We start from the raw sequence: 24,329 nt of genomic DNA on the forward strand, positions 1-24,329 counted from the left end.
CCTCCTGGCTTCAGGTGATTCTCCTGCCTCAGCCTCCTGAGTTGCTGGGATTACAGGTGCCCACCACAAAGTCCAGCTAATTTTTGTATTTTTAGTAGAGATGGGGTTTCACCATGTTGGCCAGGCTGGTCTTGAACTCCTGACTTCAGGTGATCCACCGGCCTTGGCCTCCCAAATTGCTGGGATTACAGGTGTGAGCCACCACGCCCGGCAGTAGAATCTATTTTTAAAAGTCAAATATGTAGAAACAGAGAGTAGATCAGTGGTTACCAGATAGAGGGGGGAGAAAATAAGAGATATAGGTCAAATGGTACAAAGTTGCAGTTATGCAGGATGAATTAAAAAAAAAATTAAAAAGCAGTCTGCAAATATTTAGACATCTATTTTAATTGATTTTATTGCTTGACACCAAATTTCATCTCTTTATCAATTGGAATATATTTTTAAGTAATTTTTTTCTAAGGTGTTGCAAATTTTCTGAGACCTGAAAATGTTTGTTGTTTTCAACTTGCTGGATTTATATGTATTTTGTGCTACAAATTTTCCCTCTTAAAAACTTTATTGCTAAAAACCAAACCAAACCAACAAAACCAAGAAAAACCCAAACTCTGTAGCTCTTGCTTCATTTTTTCCCTAGAATTTAGTGTTCTGAAATTAATATTTATTCCACTATAGATATCCTGTTTTTCTATGTGGCCATGAATGTGTCTGTGTGTGTTCTTGAATAGATGTAAAATTTCTTTTAAAAAATCCATATGGTTCAAAAACGTTATCTAGATGAGACTATCACGTCTTTATTCAGCTAAGAAAAATTTTATGCTTTCATGGTTTTGTCTTTACTTTCATGGCATTTGTACTGGTTTCTTTTTAAAGAACTCTGAACTCTTCTTGGAACTCTTTTGGGGACCCTTTAAGGTCCCTAGCACCTTGCAAGCAACTAGCACAATTTTATATAAGTTGGTTCTCCATTTTCTATGTTGTTTGTTTTGTATTTTCTGTTTCCAGTTTTCTTTTCTGTTTATGTTGTATGCATTTTTGGAAAGCTTCTCCAGTTTATCTTTTATATCTTTTTTTTGTTTTTTTTTTTGAGACGGAGTCTCTCTCAGCCGCCCAGGCTGGAGTGTAGTGGCGCGATCTTGGCTTACTGCAAGCTCCACCTCCCGGGTTCACGCCATTCTCCTGCCTCAGCCTCCCAAGTAGCTGGGACTACGGGCGCCCGCCACCACGCCCAGCTAATTTTTTGCATTTTTAGTAGAGACGGGGTTTCACCGTGTTAGCCAGGATGGTCTCGATCTCCTGACCTCGTGATCCGCCCGCCTCAGCCTCCCAAAGTGCTGGGATTACAGGCGTGAGCCACCGCGCCCGGCCTTATCTTTTATATCATCCATTTAATGTTCAGCAGCAACAAACGTAGTCTTGACTGACACACCAATGCAGAATTGAATTCTGACACTGCATTTTTGCTTCCTTAAAACACGTCCTATCCCTTTCTCCTCCCCTCTTCCTTTATTCTGTTGTCTTTTCTGTTTAACCTGTTTTCTCATAAGTTTGTTTCTCTATATTCAAATTTATGTCTTCATGTGTGCCAAGAAGTTTTCTGAAAATGTCTCTATATTCTGCAGAACGTCATTTTCAAAAGGACGCTTCTCATCTGGGTCTTGAAGGTGCTGCTCCTGGTTTTGCAATGTTCTAATAGGTCCCTGAAGTGTCCTGACTTCTCTTCACTCCTCCTTGAGAAGGCAAAGACTCATTAATTCTCAGTGTATTTTGGTAGGTAGGATGAGTGGGTTGGCCTTCGATCCTCTAGCTGTCTACTTGCTTAATCACTGAATCGCCTTTATAAACCTACGGCAATGCTTAATTGCCAGTTGCCAGCAGGCTTCATCTAGTGTATGTCCTCTTTACTGATGTAGCATCTTTCTCCAACCACCATGCCAATTCTCTGGTGCTCTGACCTGCTGTATCCCAGGAAAAACTCTAGTCAGCAGGCTGTACTGTCACAGTACAGTCATTACTGTGACTGTTTCAGCCTCTAGACTGTTTTTTACCTGAAGAATGCATTGTGTCTTCATCAGCCCATCCATCTATCCAGTTGTGTATTTCATTTTTAAGCTCTTCTAGATGTAGAAGACACTAAGGAAGGGAAGAGGAAGACCAGGGAAACTGTTCTTTGTTTGGCTTGAAACTGAACAACAATGGTGATGATAGATATTTACTCCATTCTCTGGTTATTAGAGATCCTGAGTGTCTGAGTCAAGTATCGACAGAAAGGGAATGACAATATGCCTTCCTAGCTATGTCTTTAAAGCAGTTTCTCTTTTAAAAAAGAGAACTTGGAACCCGGGAGGCGGAGCTTGCAGTGAGCTGAGATCTGGCCACTGCACTCCAGCCTGGGTGACAGAGCGAGACTCCGTCTCAAAAAAAAAAAAAAAAAAGAGAACTTGGCATATGTCATACATATGCTTGATAGATTTTTCTCAATCTGGCTTGATGTACCTTTTAAGTATTGTCAGTTTCTTCCACATCCTGGCAATTAGGTTGTCTATCAGTGTTTGTTCACCTTGTTTTATAATTCTTCATATTTGTCTGGATTTGCTGGGGTATTTTCCTGAGAAGCAAGGAGAAGCATGTTGGAGGCCCCGAGTTAGAGACCTTTTTGGATGACAAGTCCCATAATACCTTTCATTTTTTTACCCATCTCCATTGGGAGACCATGAGATCTTTAAAGGGAGAGACTGGGTTCCAGCCATCACTGGGTCCCTATCACTTCACCGACAACTGGCACAGAATTGCTGCTGAATAAATGTTGGAAGAAAGAACAAAAGAGGGAAAGGAAGCTTTTTGTTATTTGCCTATTATCCATATTAAAGTGTTTCAAATAAATCTTAAAGGATCCACCTGCCTCTCAAAAAATAACTACACTTGATCTTAGCCAAAAGGCTGAGAAGCGATCAAAAAATAACTGATGAAAATATGTTTTGCAGCTTAAGAATCTAATTAAAGGTCACCTGGGTCATGGAATGTATAACTGAACCTTTTATTTATGCAGTAAAGCAAAATGTCAAAAGGAAAGGATAGGATGGGGCAACAAAGTCTTCTCATGTACAAGATATGCATGTGATCATACTCAGGATGGATGCTATCTGTGTACCCTTTTCACTAATAAGTAGTGAATGAAAAAAGGTTATATATATATATACACATATATACACACATGCACATATATATACACATACATATGATGTGGGTTATAAGTGAGCAGGAGCATTCTAATAGAACAGCTTTATACTGGGTACAATTATCAGGGGAAATTGTGCAATTGTTTTCACTAGAAATGCTTTCCAAACATTTAGACACAAAACTATTTAGAGGTAGGGAGTGAACTGGTTGACTGCCCCAAAGCCTTCTAGTCAGATGGGCCTCTGAGTCTTAGCAAAAGAGTTCAGTCACCCTTGGGTGCCTGAGAGCTCTCAGTTGCTGGCCTTAGCAGCAAGCATCTGTCGCTTTGAAGGAGTGATTTAGTGATATCAAATAGCTGAGTGATTAATCAAGAAAATAAGCGAGCATTTGACATCAGACAGAAAAAAAATTGCCAAGGAGATGCTCTAGGGGAAAAGAGGCACCCAGGCTTGGAATCCCAAACCAGTGGTGCCTTCAGGGATATTTACAAATCATAACCCATTGCTAGAGAAAGATCAATCTTCTGCAAAGCTAAATTAATATTTAACTTGCTCAAGAAAAGTCAATCCCTTGAGTTATTAGGGAAATTAGCAAGCAGCCCTAAACTGACACTATTCTTGCCTGAGCCATCAGCATGTTCTAGAAGTCATCAATGAGTTAATGTTCCCTACCCCACCCCAATCAAAACCTTTCCTTGAATTCCTCTTACTCTTCCCCTCCCTCCTTCTTTTCCTGCTAAAGAACACTTCCTTCAAAACAAACAAACAAACAAAACCTGATATAGATGCCCAGTAAAAAAGATAAAAAAGCTACTGGAGTAGAGGTGAGGTCTGAAGCCCCAATTCCTTGGCCACTTTCATGAGTATCCCCTGAGGAGGCCTCAGGACAGTTGTAAGCTCCTGGACCAAGAACAGCAGCTTCCAAGCCTCATCACGCAGCAGAGTCAATTGGGGAGGGGAGGATATGAAATCACATTCGTGGGCTGTATGAGTCTGTTCTCACGCTGCTAATAAAGACATACCCGGGACTGGGTAATTTATAAACGAAAGAGGTTTAATTGACTCACAGTTCCACATGGCTGGGGAGGCCTCACAATCATAATGGAAAGCAAAGGGGAAGTAAGACACGTCTTACATGGCAGCAGGCAAGAGAGAGCGTGTGTGTGTGAACTCCCCTTTATCAAACCATCAGATCTCATGAGACTTACTCACTATCACAAAAACAGCATGGGAACTCCCCCTCCCCCGTGAATCAGTTACCTTCCACCAGGTCCCTCCCATGACATGTGGGAATTATGGAAGCTACAATTCAAGATGAGATTCGGGTGGGGACACAGCCAAACCATATCACGGGCCTACCTCATCCCTACTGATTTAAAATCTTTACTGAAAGGCCTAGGGATCAGTATTTTTAGAGGGCCTAGTTAGTGATGTTCTTGTAATTATCCTGGCACAAGTTCAAAGTCCCTAGCAGGGTTCTACTTGAAATCCCTGTACTTGGTGGGCTCCAAGCACCCCCGACCCAGGTGTGACATTCTGCAGTTAGTTGGATAATGGTCAGTTCTATCTTCAGCCATGTCTGAGAGAGCCATTCAGTACCCACAGAAATATAACATGAGGGTATCAGGGAGAGGGACAGAAGAAAAGGCTTCCTAGGAGAGGTGGGATTTGGGTAGGAATAGAGGTCAGGAAATTCAATTCAACTCATTTTAGTTGTGCAAGTAAACATCCAGTACAGTGCTTGTGGCAGAAGGTGCTCAGTAAACAGAAGGTCTTCCCAGCATGTCTAACTAGCCACTGTCACTCTCTCGCTGCTTCCTGCTTTGTGATTCTCCAGAGCTCTCCTCAGCACCTGACATACCACTGCCTATTTGCTTATTATTGCCATCCCTCTACCACATGGTAAGACCCCTCAGAGAAGGTCTGTCTACTGTGTTCCCATAGCTAGAACAGGGCCTGCCTGAATACATGGGTGGGCACATGACTGACCTGGGTGTCGCTGCGGAGATGGCAAGAGAATATCTTAGGCCCAGAGAAAGACTAGCAGAGTCTGGGCTGAGAAGGCAGGTTTCAGGGAGCTTACAGAGTAGTCTGAATGTCATGCTAGGGTGGTCAGTCTCTCTTCAGCAGACAGTGAGGAGCCACTAGGTTGCTATGCAGGGAAGAGATAAGATCAAGCTTGGCTTGAGAAGGATGAGTTTGGCAGCAGAGTGGAGGGATTAAGGGGAGGGAGGGAAGCTGGACCATCATTCAGAGACTCTCCAGTTGTCCAGGGGAAGGTAGCATGGGCTCACACTGGGTCAGATGCACAGGCATAGGACAAGGGGATAAGAAGGAGGATGTGGCAGAGTGGGGGCTTTGCTAGACATGCCTGCCAAGTGACTGTGATGTAGTGAAAGGGGGAGGGAAGAGTGTGAAACTCACCCATCCATCCATCCCTCTGTCCATTGGTGAGAGGATGGCTGTGGGTAAAACAGCAAGTGAAGCTGCCAAGGAGTTGCCCATGTACCCCAGGAGGATGAACTCCAAGGATGGAGTTTGGGGGATACCTCTCTTGGGAGCTGAAGAGGTAACAGAGAGAACAGAAAGAAGTGACAAGATGGGTAGGAGGAGAAGCTGGAACATGGAAACTGGGGCCAGAGCCCCAGAAGAACTACTGGACACCAGTGTCAGTGGGTGCTGACGGTGCAGGAAGATGATGGCTAACTAGGAGCAGGTTGTTGCCCAGGGTGACATCAGGTGGCTCCAGGGACATCAGGACACAGTTGGTGGTGTGGAGGCGCAGAGGGCAGCTAACATGGCATTAAGGTGGATGATGAGGAGGTGGAGGTTGATGACATCTTCCCTTCAGGCACAGAGGTGGGGTGGAAGGGAGGGGAGGGGAGGAGGAAGGCAACCTGAGTCAGAGCCAGGGAAGGAAAGAATTGTCAGGATTGGGGGACTTAAGTCTGGCTGTGGTGGAGAGGAAGCAGTCCCAGCAAAGGAGAGACTAGACACGCAGAGGCGGGGGTGGGGGGGGGAACTGATTTAGAAAAGCCCAGAAAGGAGAGTCATCCCAAAGAGAACCATCACATCTGCCTGCTGTTAACTCATTAACAGACCAGGAGAAAGGCTTGGTGCTTCCAAGGTGAGAGGCCTAGGAGGAGGAGGGGGGTACCTAACGGGTCATCCCTGACCCTGTAGGACCAGACTATTATCAGGTCTGTAGGGGGGCAGGGAAGGAAGGAAGGGCACATCTCCAGCATAACATATAACAGCCTCAAGGTGAGTTTCTGATTTAGAATCCTTGACCATCTCTAGAAACAGGAAGATAAAGTGTAGCTGCGAGAGCTGAGCCTGGGAGAATTGCTCCTATCTCCAAGGCTGCATCTCCGGTTGCTGCCTAAGTCCTTCCCACCCACACTGAAGGCCTGGCCCGCAGCAACAATACACCTCGCCTTGCGCAGGCCTGGGAGAGCTCTCTTGCCGGCTCTGCTGTTTTATAGCTATGCAACTCCTGGTCTGCCCCCGCTGAGCTGTCCTCCGGGGTCAGGGCCCTCTGTGGAAGTTCACAATGCATTGGTAAGTGAACACTAAAGGCAACCAGAGGTTTCTGCAGAAAAAGTACTGCGAAATGTTGGACAGGAAGCAAGTTCGGTTCCCTGTGGACCCTGAAGCAAGGGCCCACAGGTTATCTGAACAGTATTCATTCTTTAATAAACGGACATGTACTATGCCTCCCACAGGCTAGACACTGTTTTGTGAACTGGGGATTTTGTAGTGAACAAAATAGGCAAGAATCCGAAAACGGTGACCCCATTTTAATAAGGGGGAGACCCAGCGATAAACAAAATTGATTAGTAAATACCAACCCATGCTAGACAGTTAAGAGCTCTGCAGGACAGGCACTGGTGCGTCCCTGGAGTTGCTATAAACAGGGTAGGCAGGGTGCTCTTGTCACAGAGAAGATGAAAGAAGGCTCATTTGATTATTTAAAGCGCATTCGGTCCTGGGTGGGATGTAAGGGCATGAGGCCTCCACAGCTCTTTCGCTGGGCCCCCTAGGTGGGGACAGAGTGAGCTGGGCGGACCGCTGCGGTTCTCCGAGAGCACCACGAGGGGGAGCCCGGACCCCTCGTAGCGCCTTCCGAGCCCTTCCGCACAGCCTCGCAAGCAAAAGTTTTTCTTAAACTAACAATGCCAGTGTAAGGAGGTGCTCGCGCCTGATTGGCCGGGGGAATTTTGCAGGTTTGATTCCTTGATTGGACAGGAGGTGTTAGGGGTGGGGAGAGAGCTGATGGTGGGGGATCCCGCTCCCTCCCGCGTCAGTCTGGCCGGCTCCGTCCTCCCGTAGGCTCCGCTGTAGCTCGCAATGTGACACCAGGACGCACTCGCTCTCGCGCGCTCTCCCAGGCTCGTTCTCCCTCGCCCTCTCTCACACACGCACGCACACACCCACCTCTCCCATAAACACACACACACACATGCACACCCACACCCACGCGCGCCCGCACCGCCCCACGCGCGCACACTCTTGCCCACGCCCACGCAGCGCTCCGGGAAGTCGGGTCCCTGCGAGAGCGCGAAAGGATACCGAAAAGCCACCCGCGGGGAGCGCAGCGGCGCCCCGGGACGCGGCGCTCTCCCGGCGCTGCTTCCTCAGCTCGGGCTCGGCCTGGGGGCCGCCGGCCAGCGATGGCCCTGGATTGTCTGCTACTGCTCCTCCTGGCATCCGCAGTGGCGGCGATGGAAGGTAACGTACCCTCCACGGAGCAAGTTGGCTGCTGGTACCTGCCGCCTCAGGACTGCTGTGCTCCGCAGCTCGCGGGGTTTCTCTAACTGCTTTGCAGTGCCAGACCCGAGGGCAAGGAAGGAGGTGTGGGAGCCTCGGCCGCTGCCGAGCGCGGGGCTTGGGCGGCACCCACCAGCGCGCCCCCAGCTGGCTCTTAGCGCCCGAAACTGACTCGCTGAGTCTCCCGGTTTCCTCGCCCCGGCACTCCCTGGCAGCCTAGGTCTCCCGCAGCCCCCGCTCGGAGAGCGCGGAGCCCGCTGCATTGCGGTGCAGGCTCCTTAGCTCTGGGCAGAGCCAAAGCTAGGCGTTGGGGAGAAAGGGGTGCCTCTGGCCATCCGGCTCCTGGAGTACTGGCGCCCGTCTGCTCCCAGGCACGGATGCGCTTCTGAGCAGCCGCGCGCCACCTCCCTTTCCCCAGCTCGCGGTCCACGGGCTCGTGGACTCTGCTCGGCGTGCAAGCACTTCGCGCGGGGGCCAGAGAAGCTCTGCCCTGGTACCCCGCAAGTGGCCGCCGAAGGAGAGGGGTCGAGTTCATTGGCCGTACCCTTGGGGACCAGTCTGGAGGTCCGGGCGCCTGCGGGACTGCACGTTTCCAGGGTCAGTCGGGGAGAGGTAGACAGCCTTTTCGCCTCTTGAGCCTTGGAACAGGAGTGGGCTGGGGTGAGTGGTCGGTCCTACCTAAAGTCTCCCAGCCTCTCCACCATGCCGAAGGGGAGGCTTGGCGGCCGGGAGTCGTCGGGCAGCCTCACTCTCTGCCAGCTCGGACTTGGCGGTGCCTCCGGCTGGTGGCTGGAAAGCGCGCTCCAAAGACACCGTGCCCGGCGCAGCAGGGAGCCTGGGCGCTCGGTAGCGCTCGCGAATCCCTGTGGGAAATCCCGGCCCAGCTCCCCGCCTCCCGCCCCTTCCCCCGCCCCCATTCTTCGCAGCCTAGCAGCGGCCGCGGCAGTCTCCTGGGAACACAGCTCCGTGGGAGAGCGGAGTTGGAGTTGTCGGGAGAAAACCAACTCTAGGGGTGATGCGCTGCCGCAGTCCGGCTAGCAGCCCCACTTCCCGGTGTCCTACGCCGGGTGGAACTCCTCTGGAGGACTCCAAACCGGGGAGACGCAGCTCCTGGCGCCCGCATAGCGTCCCTATCTGGGAGCTCGCTCCGCTTGTCACCCGTTCCTCGCAAAACTATGACCGGTTGCCCGGTGGAAACTCCCCCAAACACGATGGTTTGGTGCCCTCCGCCATTCCGGAAAGCGCTGCCCTTCTGGAAGTGAAGCTGGAGGGGCATTCCGGGCCCTGAGGCGCGGCTAAGATTCCCTACCCTTTTGGCGAAGACCACCGCATCCCACGTTTGTTCTGGTGGCGGCGTGGGGGTGCGGCGATTAATGCCTAGAAAGCTCTCGCTTGCTTTTCCGAAGGTGGCTTTTTGTCTGCCCTCCGTCTCCTGCTGCCCTCAGGGACTGCTGGGCTTTGTAGGAAGGGGAGCAAGGAAGGGTTTGCTTTTGGAACGTGCAGGAGGAGACTGGAGCCGTGTGGAGCGCCGTCAACACACTGGAGCAGGGATGCCTGGGTTTGACTTATTGAGAGACACGTGTGGGAGCAGTTGAAATTGGAAATTCAAGGGGATATATACCCCCAAATCGGGCAGGAAAGCCCGGTGAGCGCATTTGCAAGGGCAATTCCAGACTGTACTTACAGCGTTGGGGCGGCGTCATGCCGATCCGAGGCTGGGTCTGGCCCGCTGCTCTTTGCGCCCCCAGAGGTTCAGTGGCCGGGTCTCTGAGAGGCGATGGGTGCCCACTTTGGGGAGCGTGCTGTCGGCATTGGGTTCCTGTGCATGCAAGCGAAATAGTTTGGAGAGCAAACGTATAGAAACACAGCAGGCATCAGGACGTGGTCAGTTTCCTCCCTGCCCCTCTTCTCGGCTAGCCAGAGATCCCTGTCTGCTTGCCGGAAGCTGCCCGCAGGTGCCATTGTGTCGGATCCCAACCAGGTATGCAGGGCCCTGACGCCCAGGCCTCCCGGAGCCACTTACCCCTGGTGCTGTGGCTTCTCTTACTGCAGCCGGGAAACTTTGCCAGTGGCCTGACAGGAAGGAGCCTGACTCTGTGGGCTGAAAATCTCTCCAGCAAGGGTTAAAAGAAACGCCACGTTCAGCAGAATATTAAAGCAGCCCCCTGGTCCCTACTCAGTACGCAGGGATATTAGGAACCATTCACTCCCTCCTCTCCTAGAATGAACACAGGCAGGCTCATTTTCTACTCTCTACACACGGAGCCGCCTTCCCGCCCGCCTGGCTGGGCTGGGGCCAGCGTTATTTGGTTCGTGATGAGTGAGGAATAGTGATTAGAAAGTGGATCAATGAGCTGCCTACGGACAGCAGATCCTTCCGAAACTCGGCTGTGGTCAGGGGGCGCCTCTCCCTGCTGATTTCAGACACTCATGTGTCTGTCTGCTTTCTTCTGGGGGCTGCGGTGGAATTTCAGTGAGGCCTTGGCACCCAGGGCAAATTGCTCTGAGGTCTGGCGGGTCCTCAGCCCAGGCCAGGGCAGGGACAAAGGGACAGTGACAATCATGGGCCAGGTGAGGAGATGTGGCCAGCGGAAGGCAGGGCCTTAAGACACCCCCCGCCTGGGTGGAAGGAAGGAGGACAGGGTCTGGTTGTTTCTTGGCCAGAGGGGCAGAGGAGGGGAGGGAAGGGAAGGGGGCTCAAATTCCCATCCTCAGGCAGGAGGGCTGTTGGTTTAGGGTGTAGGAAACGCAGACTGAAAGAAAGCTCCTCTTCCCTCCTTTCCCCCCACACTCCCGCATTTCCAGCCAGTTCTGCTTTGTGAGGAGGGAGATGCCACTACAGGGAAAAGGTTCGCTGGGGCTAAGTCTGTCTTCAGAAAGGAGTAAGGCAGGCTGTGCTGGCAAGAATGCTGACATCCTTCTGCCTTCTGGACACAAAGCTAGGCCTCTTTGCTTAGCGTCCTGACAAACAACTGCCTCTTCAAGCCCACTGGTGCCTTTTCCCACCTGCTCTGAGAGCTTGTTGAGAATGGGCTGCTGGTGTCTGTGAAGTTAAGGCAACGGCTTGCATTCTCTGAGCTGCCCCTTGTCTTGTGCCCTTTGGGATAGGATCTGGAAACACAGGCTTCTCTGGAGGCTCTGCTACAGCAGCAGAGGACACCCACCTTCAGAGAGAGACATCCCTGGACTAAGCACATTGGCCGTCCTGGGAGGTGGCAACCTGGAATTGCTAACTGCTGGAAGCAGTCTCCCAATCCCACTCCTTGTGTCCAGGGAGTACCCATGCACCTGCAGAAGGCCTCAGAGTGCAGCACACTGACTGATGGGAATAATCCCAGGAGACCTGCTCTTTTGTGTAGCTAGAGTGAAGTCCTGGCCCTGGCACCCTTGGATGTCCACATGTATTTGGGTAGTAGATTTCTCAAGGTTTGACAAGTAGTGGGTTCCCAGTAGGCATTGTTGATGCATGAGTGCACGACTAAATTACTGTGCCCCTTTGTGGCATGCCCCAGTGTGAAATGCTAGGGCACTGAATTTCACTGCACACATTTTGGACACAGTTACATTTCCATTACCTGTTTGTGGTGGAAAACCCCAAACTAAGCCCACGTGTCTTCAACAGGACACAAGGCTAGGCAGTGATTGGCTGTTTCTGCGTTTTCTGTTAGTATTTGTTTGCTGTGTGTGCATCTGTTTTGGGTGTCCATGAACGTGCTTGAGCCTGTAAGCATTAGCAGGCACCAAAGATTTTTAAAAATGTCTGAGAAAGAAAAGTAAATTTGAGAAAATTCCATGTATTAGCGGATTTTATTTTCTGTGCAACGTGGAATGATCACCATTACTCAGTGTTTGTGGAGCTGCCTCCTCAAGCCACGCATGGAATGCTGGCGAGGGAGGGCAATGCAGCTCTGGGCAATGGCTTGGGAAAAGTCTTGGCAATGTAAACAACTGCAGAGGCCCAGACTCAGTCCCAGCTCAAACCTTCTGCATTGGTGGAAGCCAGCAGCTTGTGATGCTCCCGAGCATGGGGAGGGCCTCTAGGTCACACAGTGTCCGGCTCCAGTCCCTTCTGCATGCTGTTGACTTGTGCAACCCAGATCCAGATCTCAGAGCCCTTACTTTGTTTACTTACAAGAATGGGTACTGATGACCAAGATGTGCTTTAAGAAAAGCCCATGAGGCAGAGGCACAGAGGCATGGTATGGCTCTCATTTAATTTTACCCATTGAGAAGTAATCTTTGATAAAGCAAATAGGACCAAAGAAGAAGGGCGATGCTAGGGGACACAGGACACCACCATGACCCCCTCCTCTGGATCTAGCATGTGTACTTCCTATTTAGTAGAAACTACATGTTCTTTAGTTGCTTGAATAAATTTTGTGAGCTTGGGGCAATGAAAGGAATATATGGGTCAGGAGGGAGGTCTGGCCATGAGGATAGAGATGGAATCAACATGGGTGGTGACAGATAGCAGGATCATGAAGCCAGAGTACTCCACCTGCCTTTTCATCTCCCAGCTCTGTTGCTTGGAAAAATTACCCAGTCCACCTGGCCACAGTGTCTTTCTGTGTTGAGTGGGTCATGACACCCGCTTATTCTAACCATAGGGGTAGGGACAAGTAATAACCAATATAAGGACACACTCTGTACAAGATCGAAAAGAAAGTAAGATGCTATTAAAATAAAAAAACATGTATATTACTAAATTTAAAATAATATATAGTTAATCTTTAAATGTTCTTAGTATCACTAAGGCTTAGATGCATAGTGCTTTTCTAGCATGGGCAAAAGGTAGGGGCAATTTTGGAAGCCCAAAGAGGGGAATACCAGCTCAAGTAGTGTTTCCCAGATTTCAGGTAGTGTGTTACCTGGGCAGTTTGCTACAGACTTCCAGGTCCTAACCCTAAAAGCTCAGCAGGTTTGGATGGATCCTAAAAATCAGCATTTTAAGTGGGCTTTCCTGAAGATCCTGATGTATGTGCTTCCTGGAAACACTGCCAAGGGGAATGTTTCTAAACCAGGTTGCCGTCGGAAGTCCTGGTAGGTCTTGCCCAACTCAGCACTTGCTGAATCAGAATGGCCTGGGGATCTGCATTTTACCGAAGGGCCCCAATGATTCAAATGCAGACAGCCTGGCACCAGTATATTTGGAAACTGCTAATGAGATCTAATTCACTTAATCCTTACAAAACCTATCAGGTGGGTATTATTATAATCAACTCCTCTCACATTTTTCAGGTGAGAAGACTGAGATATAGAGTAGTTAAGTAATTTGATAAGGTCACACAGCTAGTAAGTGGCCAGGCCTGGATTTGAACCCAGGCAGTCAGGCTCTGTAGTCTATATTTTTAGTCACCTTACTCCACCACTTTTGAAGGCTTTGCATGAAGGAAGACTTATATCAGCTGGAATCCAGGGGTGGGAAGGGTTCTAGTGCTGACTCTGCCATTGGGCACTGGGGACTTTATTGGCTACTGGGGGCTTAGGTTTCCATCGTCATGCAAGAAGAGATGAGCAAAATGTTCAGACAATCTCAACACTTCAGATCAAGCTCCAGTTTCTATATAGCTCCCTCTCTGCACCTTACTCCTACCCCACTATTCCCACCCCTATTGCAGCCCTATACACTCTTAGATACAAGGCTGGAGACTTGTCCTGCAGCACACTTTCTAATAAGGGCTGATATATTTGTCCTCTCTCTGCCCTGACCAGCCCTCCCAAAGAAGAAATGATCATCAGAGAAGTGTCCCCAAAGGAGATAAACCTGGGACCCCATGTGTTCTGGGGGCAGTGGAGGGGGCACACCGAACCCTTACCTATCCTCCATTGACTGTCAAGAGCGTCTTCCTGCACCTGAATTCCAGGAGTCTGCATTCCTTGGAAGAGCTCTTTTTATGTCTCCCTCTTCCGCACTAGCCACTTAAGCAACTTGAATATTTCTGTCAGATTTCAATGTCTCCAAAGATGGTGGAGAAACAGAGCATTGGATGTCTGCCCTTCTGAGGAAATTACTGTAATAATAAAGTAACGCCTTGGGAAAGATTTCATATTTAAAAGCAAAATTTTGCATGAGAAATTCCTCAACTTCTGCAGATTCCTTTTCAAGCGGTATCTGTAGGTGGGGCCCTCGTGTCAGAGTGCTTAACTATGCTTGGGTGGGGGGCATTGAGGGGTGAGATCAGACCATCTGCTCCATCAGAGGTCCCTGATATCTGCTGTATTAGAGCCACTTTGCCAGCTTTTGTTGATCATTCCCCTGGGGGTTAGAAAGTTGGTAACACACTTTCCAGGGAGGCCTGGAGGACAATGGGTTGGTTCTTCTTTGTTGATGGAAAACCACTTTCTATCTGACTTAAAGTACAGGAAGCAAACAAGTGCAGGGTTAGCTCTGTCCCTCCTTGTGCCTCGCTTTTCTTGTTGTTGAATAGACTGGAGGAAGGATCGTTATGGTAGAGAGAGTAGCAGGGACTTGGAGTGGATGCACACCCCAGGGTAGAAGCAGTTGTAGAAGCAGGGGCTGACAATTGTAGATAAAGTCCAATCTGAGGCATGGTGACCCTTTGGCAAATCATGGGCGGGGCATGGATCTTCGTAGCCTGTCAGGGGTTCTGTAGGAGGCAGCTCAGCATCTGATTTTCAGGTATCAGAGATAGGAAAGAGTGAGCTTAGCCAACATCAAGAAGGCTAAGTGCCCTCCACGAGAAAGCCTAGTGCCCTCCATGGGGAAGACTGTACTCTAGGGACCTCCTACTGGCCAGCAGCAGGCCCAGGATTGTGCAGGTGGTGCAGACAAGATTGGGGTCATGGTCCCCACTGGTACCATGTAGCATTATCTGCCAGATGCCTCTCACTGTAACTGACTTGTATGTTTACTTCCAACTTTGTGAATGAGAAGATTTCATTTCGACAGCCTAGCAAATGGTTCATTATGCTCTCAGCCTTCTAGGGCAGGAAAAGCATCTTATTCATCTGCTCACTCACTCTCCAGCAAGCATGGAGTGTTAGCTCTGTGGGAGGATGCCCAAAGCTAAAGATCGGGGGGCCCTTCACTACACTATAATGACCCTGCTGGTGATTCAGGTTTCAAGATGATCTACTTGTGAAAACAGGGAAAAGGTGATAAAGAAGGTCCTGTTTCCCACCCCCCATCACCAGTACAGATGTTTCTCCAGGTCAGGCGAAATCCCAGCACCTGCAGACAGTACCACTAGCAGCTGCTTAAGGAGGGTGCTCATGGAAGGTTCCCCCAGAGTTCTCTGTAGCAGAACTGGCCCAATGTGGAAATACATAGGAGACTTTCTGAGAATTACCAGGACTCATTTCTGCCCACAGATTGCACCTGAGGCCCTGTGCCTCTCATCTCTCCCCTCCCACTTCCTGGCGGCAAGTGACAAAATGACCGATTTGAATTTAACCTCCTTGCTCTGCTTCTCCATTTCCCTGTGAAGGTGATAATGAACAGAGAAATGGGCAGAGGCAGGTGGTCAGAAAGGGAGGGGACAAGTGAGGGGAGCAGGGGCCCAAGGCTGTAGCTTGGCAGTAGCTTCTAAGGTCCCTGGGACTGATTACAGGGGCCGTGTAAGCCTGAGGGAGCCAGCAAGGGGTCAGGCTTGTCTGCACAGTTTTGACATGTCAGAAGCAAGACTGGAGGTCAGTTTCAGGGAAGGGAAGAAACTTTCCAGGAGCCCTACAGGCTGGCAATGCTGGATCCAGGATTAGATTATGCTCCCAACCACTCATTGAGCACTGTCGTGTGCTGGTCCCTTTATACGTATTGGTCCCCGTACCCTTTGCATCTAAGCATTCTTTCTCCCATTTTACAGATGAGGTAGCTGAGGCTTTGAGAAGTTAACTGGCTCAAGAGCGAAGTTTCAACTAAAGTTTGCCAAACTCCCTGGGCCTCTGCCTCCCAGTTCAGTCACCTTTTCCATTTAACTTTGCTTATTTGTGAATTAAATCAGTGAGCATGTGTTAACCAGGAGCTGTCTATCCTTGTCCTGCCAGGTGCCATCAAAGGTACAGACAGTCTTGCTCTGGTGTCAATGCTCGGACCCTGTGGCCAGACTCTCTTCTTACTCTTTGGAGCTGTCCCACCTATTCCACAGCTGGAGGAAAACTTTTTCCTTCTCGGTTTGCATTTCCCTGTTGCACATTGCCTTTCCCATGTGCCTCTGCCAGTCAGACCCCCACTGTGGTCATTATTGGCTTTTTTTTTTTTTTTTTTTTTTTACTGCATGTCTGTATTAGTCCATTTTCATGCTGTTGCTGAAGACATACCTGAGACTGGGAAGAAAAAGAGGTTTGATTGGACTTACGGCTCCACATGGCTGGGGAGGCCTCAGAATCATGGTGGGAGGCGAAAAGCATTTCTTATATGGCAGTTGTAAGAGAAAAATGAGCAAGAAGCAAAAGTGGAAACCCCTGATAAACACATCAGATCTCATGAGACTTATTCATTAGCACCAGAATAGCACGGGAAAGATGGGCCCCAATGATGCATTCAATTCCCTTGGCCTAGGTCCCTCCCACAACACATGGGAAATCTGGGAGATACAACGCAAGTTAAGATTTGGGTGGGGACATAGCTAAACCATATCAGTGTCTATCTAGATATTGTCTTTGATAAGCTGTGTTGCTTAGATGGCTGCACTTGGCATCTGTGCCTGAATCTTGGTGGGTGCGTGTTGGCGGGGGGAATCAGGGCACAGTACAGGCCTTCTGGTACTCCCTTCCATAGGCTCATGTTTCAGAGGAAGGACCAGCTGCTGCTGTTTGTCTTTGGGCACTTCTACGACTTCTTCTTTGTGGACTCTGTCCTGCTTACCCTTGACCTGGGGCCATATTGTTTCTCGAGCTCTGACTGCTTTTTTCCGTCTGGCCAGGTGCAGACTTATGACATTAGAGGAGGAAACTAGGATTTAGCATCAGCTTTGAGCATGGAAGAACATGTTGGGGGATGTTGAGGAGAGAAATCCCTCAGTATCATAGTCCCACTGGACAGTGGCCAGTCCCCCTTGGAGCCATGGCAGTGGAAAGGGCTGAGCAGGAGGATGAGGAATAATTGCAGGTGGCTTCATTGATGGTGGCAGCAGAGAGAATGCCTTATCTGTGAAAGGCAGCTGGGCCCTGCAGTTAATTGTTCTGTTGTTTTCCTCTTGGTATTTTTCCAGCACATCAACATAGGACCTTTACCCTTGGCTTTCTCATTGATGCTGAGGCTGGAGCCGGGAGGTGAGCTGGGGGTGGGGAATTGGGAAGGGGCCTCATTCCAGGTGGTTTCACGTGAATTCTTGCTCCTGAACTATCTGTGCAGGTTGCTCCAGGGCTGTCTGCTCCTGGGGGCCATTGTCACAGGACCAGAAAGTCCATCCGGGGACGCTCTCAGCTCCTTTGAAAATGCCTCCAAATGGTCTGGGATGGTGGAATGCAGGCTGTAAACTAGATGGAAAGGAACAAGGTGTCAGTATCAGAAAATCCACCACATTTTGGACAGGTGCTCAGAGACCTGGGGCAGGCACTGGTCAGAACACACTTTGGGTGTTGGACGATAGTGTAGTACTTTGTTTAATCCCGGTCACACCACAGGTGTCAATCCATTGCTGGCTCCCTAGCACCTTCAGGGCCAATCATCATAAGACCCTACATCACCTGGGTCCTCCTTGCCTCCTGCCCTCCTGCCCAGCAGCACCTCCTTTCCCAGCTCCACACAGGTACACGTGTACACACACATGTCCACAGGTGCACATGCTGCACAGATGCACATGCCCTGGGCATCTCCTTCCCTTCACCCACACAGAGGCCATTCTGACTCATCTGCCCCATGTGCCTCTGAGTCTGCACCTGCTTGCTCTGCTTGTGTTGCAAGTCTTACTGTTCTTTTCTGGCTAACCCTAAATCATTCTTCAGAATTCACCACAGTGATCACTTCTTCCTGGAAGGCTTTCTCTCCTGCCCCACGCTGGATTGGGTTGCCCTCTGCGTGCCCCCACAGCCGCCTCTGCTTCCCTCTATAGGATCACATTCCACACTGGTCTCCAGTTGTGTGTTTATTTTGCTGGATACCCTACAGCTCAGTGAACCTCTGAAGCATGGGTTCTATCCTGATTGTCATGGCATCCCCAGCACATAGCACCCCCAGCACGTGGCACATAGGAGGTGTCAATAAGTGTGACATAATGAATAAATAACAAGAAGGAAAAGATCAACAAACACTTAAAAACCTGAGATCATGTCCTATGTAGTCATTTAAAACATATCTGCAATTTTTTTATACTCTTCCTATCAAAATGTGGAGCCTCATTCCTTTCCCCCTTGAGTATGGGTTGGCCTTAGGACTCACTGTAATGAATGGAATATGGCAGAAGTGTTTCTGCATAACTTTGGGGTGAAGTCATAGAAGACAACACAGTTTCCACCTAACTCTCTCTGTTTCTCCTGAAATACTTGCCCTTGTCACCCAGCTACCATATTGTCAGGAGACCCAGGTAACATGAAGGGGTCATGTAGAATTTCTAGCGCCAGCTTCAGCTCAAGTCCCAACCCACAGCCAGCATGAGAGGCCAAGTGTGAATGAAAGAGTCTTCAGTTTGTTGCAACCCCATCCTTCCAGGCACCCCTGCTAACTCTGAGTAGGGAGAGACAAGCTTTCCTCACAGAACACTGTCCAAACTGCAGATTCCTGAACAAAATAAATGTAGTAAGTGTGGAAAACCACTAAGTTTGGGGTTGGAACAATTAATAACTGAAATATTTTAGGAGAGGTAGGAGAACAATGATTTAGAGAAACCTAGAAAGGGACTTAGGGGAAGGGTGGGAAGGGGGTGGAGATATGATACCTCATTCATTCAACACTTAATAACAAATATTGTTAATCTCCTACTATGTACCAGGCAGTATGCAAAAAACCAGAAATGTTATAGCCCTTGGGAGCATACATGCTATTGGGGGAACCGACAGACATGAAAAAGACAATTAATGTATATATAATTTCAGGAAAGAACTATAAAGGGAGTAAACAAATGATGTGACTGAGAGTGATGGGTGCAGGCTTGGACAACTTAAAACAGGGGAAGGGAGGACCTCTTTGTGAATACTTGAAATGCATTCTTAGCAAGTGGCTTAGGTTTTACTCTGCATGGGAGATAGATTTTGGCTTGATTACAAAATTCTTTTTAGTCGAACTGAACCAAGATGGAATAGGCTGCCTTGAGAGATGATGCATCCCCATCTCTGGGGTGTCCAAGTAAGGCCAGAGCCACTTCCAGACTTGAGAGCTCACATTTTACAGAGGCAAATGGGGAGTGAGGGCAGAGAGACAGAACTGTCAGCACTGCCTAGGAGCCACCAGTGTCACAAGTACTCACTCAGAACACATTTATTGAGCATCTACATGAGAAGCATTGTACTTGGAACGGAAAACACCAAGATAAAGAAGACACAGACTTTCCTTCAGGGAGTTCACTGATGAATAGACTGGTGGGGGAGACAGAGCCACGCAGACTACAGGCTGTAATAGGGCATATGATAGACTCTGATGGATGTGGTATAGCGGTTACACATCAGCTGCTTGGAGAAACCAAATGAGAGGGTCAGACTTAGAGTGGGAAGGATTTGGGGAAGGAGTGTGTGTGTGTGTGTGTGTGTGTGTGTGTGTGTGTGTGTGAGACAGAGAGAGAGAGAGACAGAGAGAGAAAAAAAGTTTAGGACTTTGGTTATGATTATATCCAGGGCACCAGTGCTGTCTCAAGACTGACTCCGTGTTTTCATTCCTTAGTTCTGTGTCTGCATCTGCCAAGGTCCTGGCAGAAAACAGCACTCTCACAGGGTTTACTGAAGAGGGTTTAATGAAGAGACTCTCTGCAGAGGTGTGAACAACATTAAGGGAACCAATAAGAATGGGGATGTACCCAGGGACTGACAATAGTGAGAAGCCAATACTCCCCAATGTTCTCAGGACCTAGCAAGAGCCACAGTATGAGAGAGGAGCTCCCTGACAGGAGTGAGACATAGAGGAATGCAGCTGCTCCCAAGATCATGCATGGAGGGTGAAGGAGGAGGGTTTGTATTCCTTGAACCCTTTCTCCTCCTCTTAAACATCATCTCCTGCCAGCACCTCACATGATGAATTCAACAAGAAGGCAGAGGGCATGAAAGTCTGGTTGATGCAGTTCATAGAGGTCAGAGGCATAGCAAATGGCAAAAAAAAAAAAAAAAAAAAGAAAAGAAAAGAAAGTAGAGAATGGGTCTGCAGGGATGAATGGAGACTAATCAGCACAGTCATTTATGTTGACTTCATCCTCAGACAGGCTTTCCCACGAGATGGTCATGTGGCTGCTGGCAGCATCAAACTCATATTCTCTTGAAACTTCAGCAGAAAGATGAATTCTCACTCCTTGTAGCTCTAGCAAACGCTGAAGAAGTTTTGCCTCCTGGGCTTCCCTTGGGTCCTGAGCCTCTCCATGAACCAAGCTCCATTACCAGGGTGATTGAAATACACTCATTGGCCAGGCTTGGGTCATGTGTCTATGAAATTCTATAGCTGAGGGGGAAGGGCTAGCTCAGACCCATCAAGCTGCCTGGCCTGAGATGGGGGAGAGCTGGTCATAAAACTGTCAGGGTGCCTGTCCAGGAGAAGCAAGAGTGGGTGCTGGGAAGGCATTCTTGTGATTGATAGGCCACACCTATCATTCTTCCTGGGATAGCTAAATTGTGCAACCAAGTAAGAGAGATGGTAGGTCCAATAAAGGAAAGTATATGGATTCTGGACAGAAGAAGGAGGTATCTGTGGCTGTGATGGTCCTGAAGATGAAAAGGCAGGGAAACAGAAAGTGATGGGAAAGTTAAAAACCCAGGAAGAGAGGTCTGGAGACAGCTGGACAAACAGGTTCTTTCTTGATGGGATGTTCTCTATCTTCCTGAGCATCATGATCAAATTTAAAGTGATGAATAGGCCGATAGCAGTGGTGTTTGGTTAAAGGTAAAGTGATTTTTAGATTAGGGCATCTCAACTAGACTGAAAGAGGAGGGTTCCTATTTAGGGGCAAGATGAGAAAAATGATGGGTGAAGAGCCGTAATTTCTCACTGTAATCCCCTGATTCCAATGTAGATACCAGAGCATCTGAATTTAACCACTGCATTTAAATTGGATATCCATTGGAGAGCAAGAATGAAAGAAATGCATACTCATAGGTGCAACGAGCTGGCTCATTTCCCTTCTTTTTCACTATTATCAATTATGGCCTAGTCTCACCTGGAATTTCCATTTTGCATCAGTAGAATATTTGTTCACAGTTTTTGATGTACTTTTTCCGCTAGGTTTTAAGTCTTGTATAAGATGGTAGATCTTCAAAGTCATTTGCAGACTACCTTTTTCATACCTCAGATATCTCTTTCCCATTTGAGAGAGAGAGTGATCTAAAATGTACTTAGAGTTTATCAGAAGAAGGCTCCATTTGCCCTTCCAACTTCCCTGCTCTTGGCTCCAACTTTCTTCTACTCCCAGCTAAGCAGAAAAAGAACAGATTTTTTTTTAAAAAACACAGTAGCACAATGCTGCTGAGCTGCATGAAAACCCTTGGCTTTCTTTTCCCAATCAGGAGAAAGTAATTTTCCTTTCACTCACCTGACTAACTTGTTCAGAGCATCTCCTCCCCACCCTTTTCTGATATCTTGCTGCTAAGTATTTGCCAATTCATTTGCATTTCAATGGTTCCTTAGCAACTATCATGCCCTCAGGATTAGGTACAAAGCTACTCTCTGACACAGACTGCCAGGGCTACATCGCCCTCTTTTATGGTGCCTGAGTTACCAAACCAAGCCCTGCCTAGACATGAAGCACATTCACTAACAGCATCACACAAGTTCTGAATTATAATGCCATTACTCCCTGCCTTATCTGAGCATGCAGACTTCTGAGCAACCCTCACACTGAAATGCCCCAGATAATCCAATGGTTCCTGAAAGCTGCCCTCTGATATGTTTTCAGAAAGAGTCACAGATCTTAGCATTGGAAGAGAGATCTAATTCAGACAGACAGCGAATTAGGTCCATTTAATGAATGTGGCAGCTGAGGTTCACTGAGGAGGAATGACTACCACAAGATCAGGCAGGCCATTGGAACATGCCAAAGAGAGATGAGAGCTCAGGGCACTGCTGCTTCCTAGTCCTTGCTCACATACTGCATCCTACTAAGACAGACCCATTTGTGAACTATTGTGAGCTTTCAACATAAAGAAAGTTTTAACATAGGTATGTGACTCTGTTGATCTGAGGTCATAGGAAATAAATCTTCTCACCTAACCAAGCACAAGAGTAACTGACCAAGTGAGTATGCAAATATGTTTATCACCTGGTTTCTCTGGTTTTGGCAGTTAACATTCTTTCCATTCTTGGGCTTGAAGCGTGGGTAGCACAGGAAGAGTGTGTGTGTATGTGTGTGTGTGTGTGTGTGTGTATGTGTGTATTTATGCAGATGATATAGAAAGACAGTGACTCTGGACCATTTAGCAAACTAGAATATTCTGCCCTGAGTAGGTGATGCTGCTTCTTTAACAGCACCAGGCCTCCACCACCAGGGCTCACTGGTATAGAACAGCCTGGCAAATGGAAGATGCTATTCAGGAAAGGGCAATGAGAAGAACGCTCATTCTACAGGAGGACTGACCTTTGCAATTCCCACTTCACGTTGTTATTAAATATCTGGGAAAAGACTGAGAGAACAATTATAGTATTGTCATAATGTATCAGCGTACAAAGCAAGTGTTTCCAAGGAGGCTCTGGTTCAGCTGAGCTTGACAAAGCCAGGGAATCAGCTACAGCACTTAATTTCTTCTAATTTAGAGTTGTCTTCATTACTTATACCAGTTGAAAACTCCAAATGTTTTGGGTGTAGTTCTCCCATCATGAACTCCAGATAGGAACGGAAAGATAAGATGTTGGGAGCAAAGGGTAGGAGTCCTTGGGTTTCTATGTGTCTCTCTGCCAGACTTGAGTGTGCCGTCCTAGTTGCAACCATCTCTCTCTATATATTTAGCCTAAGCTTCGCAGGGTACTGGTCCTTGGGGATCCTCCTGAGCATTTGCTGAGTTGAGTTGGGTTAAAGGCTTTCATAGGAGGGAGAGTGAGCAACTGCTTTTCCCCAGAAGGGGAGTCCCATAAAGGACTGCGAGGGCTCGTGTGGCCCCTCCCCCTTTCCCACATTCCCAATTGACCTCCTACTTCCCACCTAGACATGCCCACAACACCCTCTGCACAGGTTAGCCTCCCAGGTGCGAATTCCACCCTCAGGTCTGGGGGCTGGGGCTGTGGTGTCCAGGTTCGCACTATCACAAAGTTCTTGCAGCTAAACCAGCATTTCTCAACCTGATTCCTTGTTCTCATAGTTGCTGCTACTAAGGTACTAAGGAGGTTTTTTTTTTTTTTTTTTTTTTTGGTCTTGCTCTGTCCCCAGGCTGGAGTTCAATGGTGCGATCTCAGCTCACTACAACCTCCGCCTCCCAGGTTCAAGCAATCCTCCTGCTTCAGCCTCATGAGTAGCTGGGATTACAGGCGAGCACCACCATGGCTGGCTAATTTTTGTATTTTTGGTGGAGACAGGGTTTCACCATGTTGGCCAGGCCGGTCTTGAACTCCTGAGCTCAGGCAATCCACCTGCCTCTGCCTCCCAAAGTGTTGGGATTACAGGCATGAGCCAATGCGCCTGAGCTAAGGAGGCTTTTTAAGACACTTTTTTCCCGACCACCCCACACTCTACGAATGTTAATAGCACAGATTTTGTGGACATCTGTTGATGTACTGAGGTCCTTTGGTGGGCCACAAACCGTTATAAGATCTAAGACTTTTTAGTCTTCCTCCTTGCCAAGAATCAGTTTTCACCTTGCTGAGAATGCATGATCTAAACACAATAAGCCTGTCAGTGACTTAGTGGGCCCTCAGCCGAGTTAGAGCTCAACTCTGCACCATCTATTTTTTCCCAAATCAGTTTTACCCAGTATGGCCCTAAACAGTCAGAAAGGATGTCCACCTTAGCTGGTCCAGGAGGCTCCCTGTTGAGAAGGTATTAGCCCTGCTGTTGGATCTCCTAGGGAGATCCAGGAGAACCCGGAGAAGGACTAGAGCACAGGAGTAACTCAGAAGCCTCAGGCAGGAGTGACTTGGCAGTAGGTGTGGAAGCATTTCAGGATTTTAACAAATATGGCTATGCCAGTGCCTGCTCGCTGAATGTCTGCCTTGACTTCAAGGGATGTGAAAATAGTTACTTGAGTTGGGGTCCATTTTTGGAAAAAATAAACTTTCTTGAAGCATAATTTACGTATATTACAATTCCATGAGGGTTCACAAATGAGTGCGGTCGTGTAGCCACCCTGCACACCTGATATAGA

At 48.4% G+C, this 24,329-nt stretch overlaps 2 protein-coding genes across 2 annotated transcripts in view; one reads left to right on the forward strand and one right to left on the reverse strand.

Annotated features, from left to right (window-relative positions):
• Nucleotides 1-6,967: 6,967 nt before the first annotated feature.
• Nucleotides 6,968-8,771, reverse strand: LOC104663567. Its single transcript, XM_010364832.2, has one exon. It carries the CDS (start codon nt 8,482-8,484, stop codon nt 8,104-8,106), a length of 381 nt encoding a protein of 126 aa, XP_010363134.1. The 5' UTR covers nt 8,485-8,771; the 3' UTR covers nt 6,968-8,103.
• EPHB1 (EPH receptor B1) overlaps nt 7,481-24,329 on the forward strand; it is a 445,762-nt gene continuing 428,913 nt past the window's right edge. The window contains exon 1 of the mRNA XM_010364833.2: nt 7,481-7,910. Coding sequence (XP_010363135.1) covers nt 7,853-7,910 — 58 coding nt within the window. The 5' untranslated portion in view covers nt 7,481-7,852. The remainder of the gene's footprint in view (nt 7,911-24,329) is intronic.

The sequence above is a fragment of the Rhinopithecus roxellana genome, chromosome 1 (assembly GCF_007565055.1).
Source record: "Rhinopithecus roxellana isolate Shanxi Qingling chromosome 1, ASM756505v1, whole genome shotgun sequence".
Classification (NCBI taxonomy): domain Eukaryota; kingdom Metazoa; phylum Chordata; class Mammalia; order Primates; family Cercopithecidae; genus Rhinopithecus; species Rhinopithecus roxellana.

Bases quoted from the DNA above. Each gene is read 5' to 3' on its own strand.
- LOC104663567 (XM_010364832.2), bottom strand. From the start codon at position 8,484: ATGAACTCGACCCCTCTCCTTCGGCGGCCACTTGCGGGGTACCAGGGC.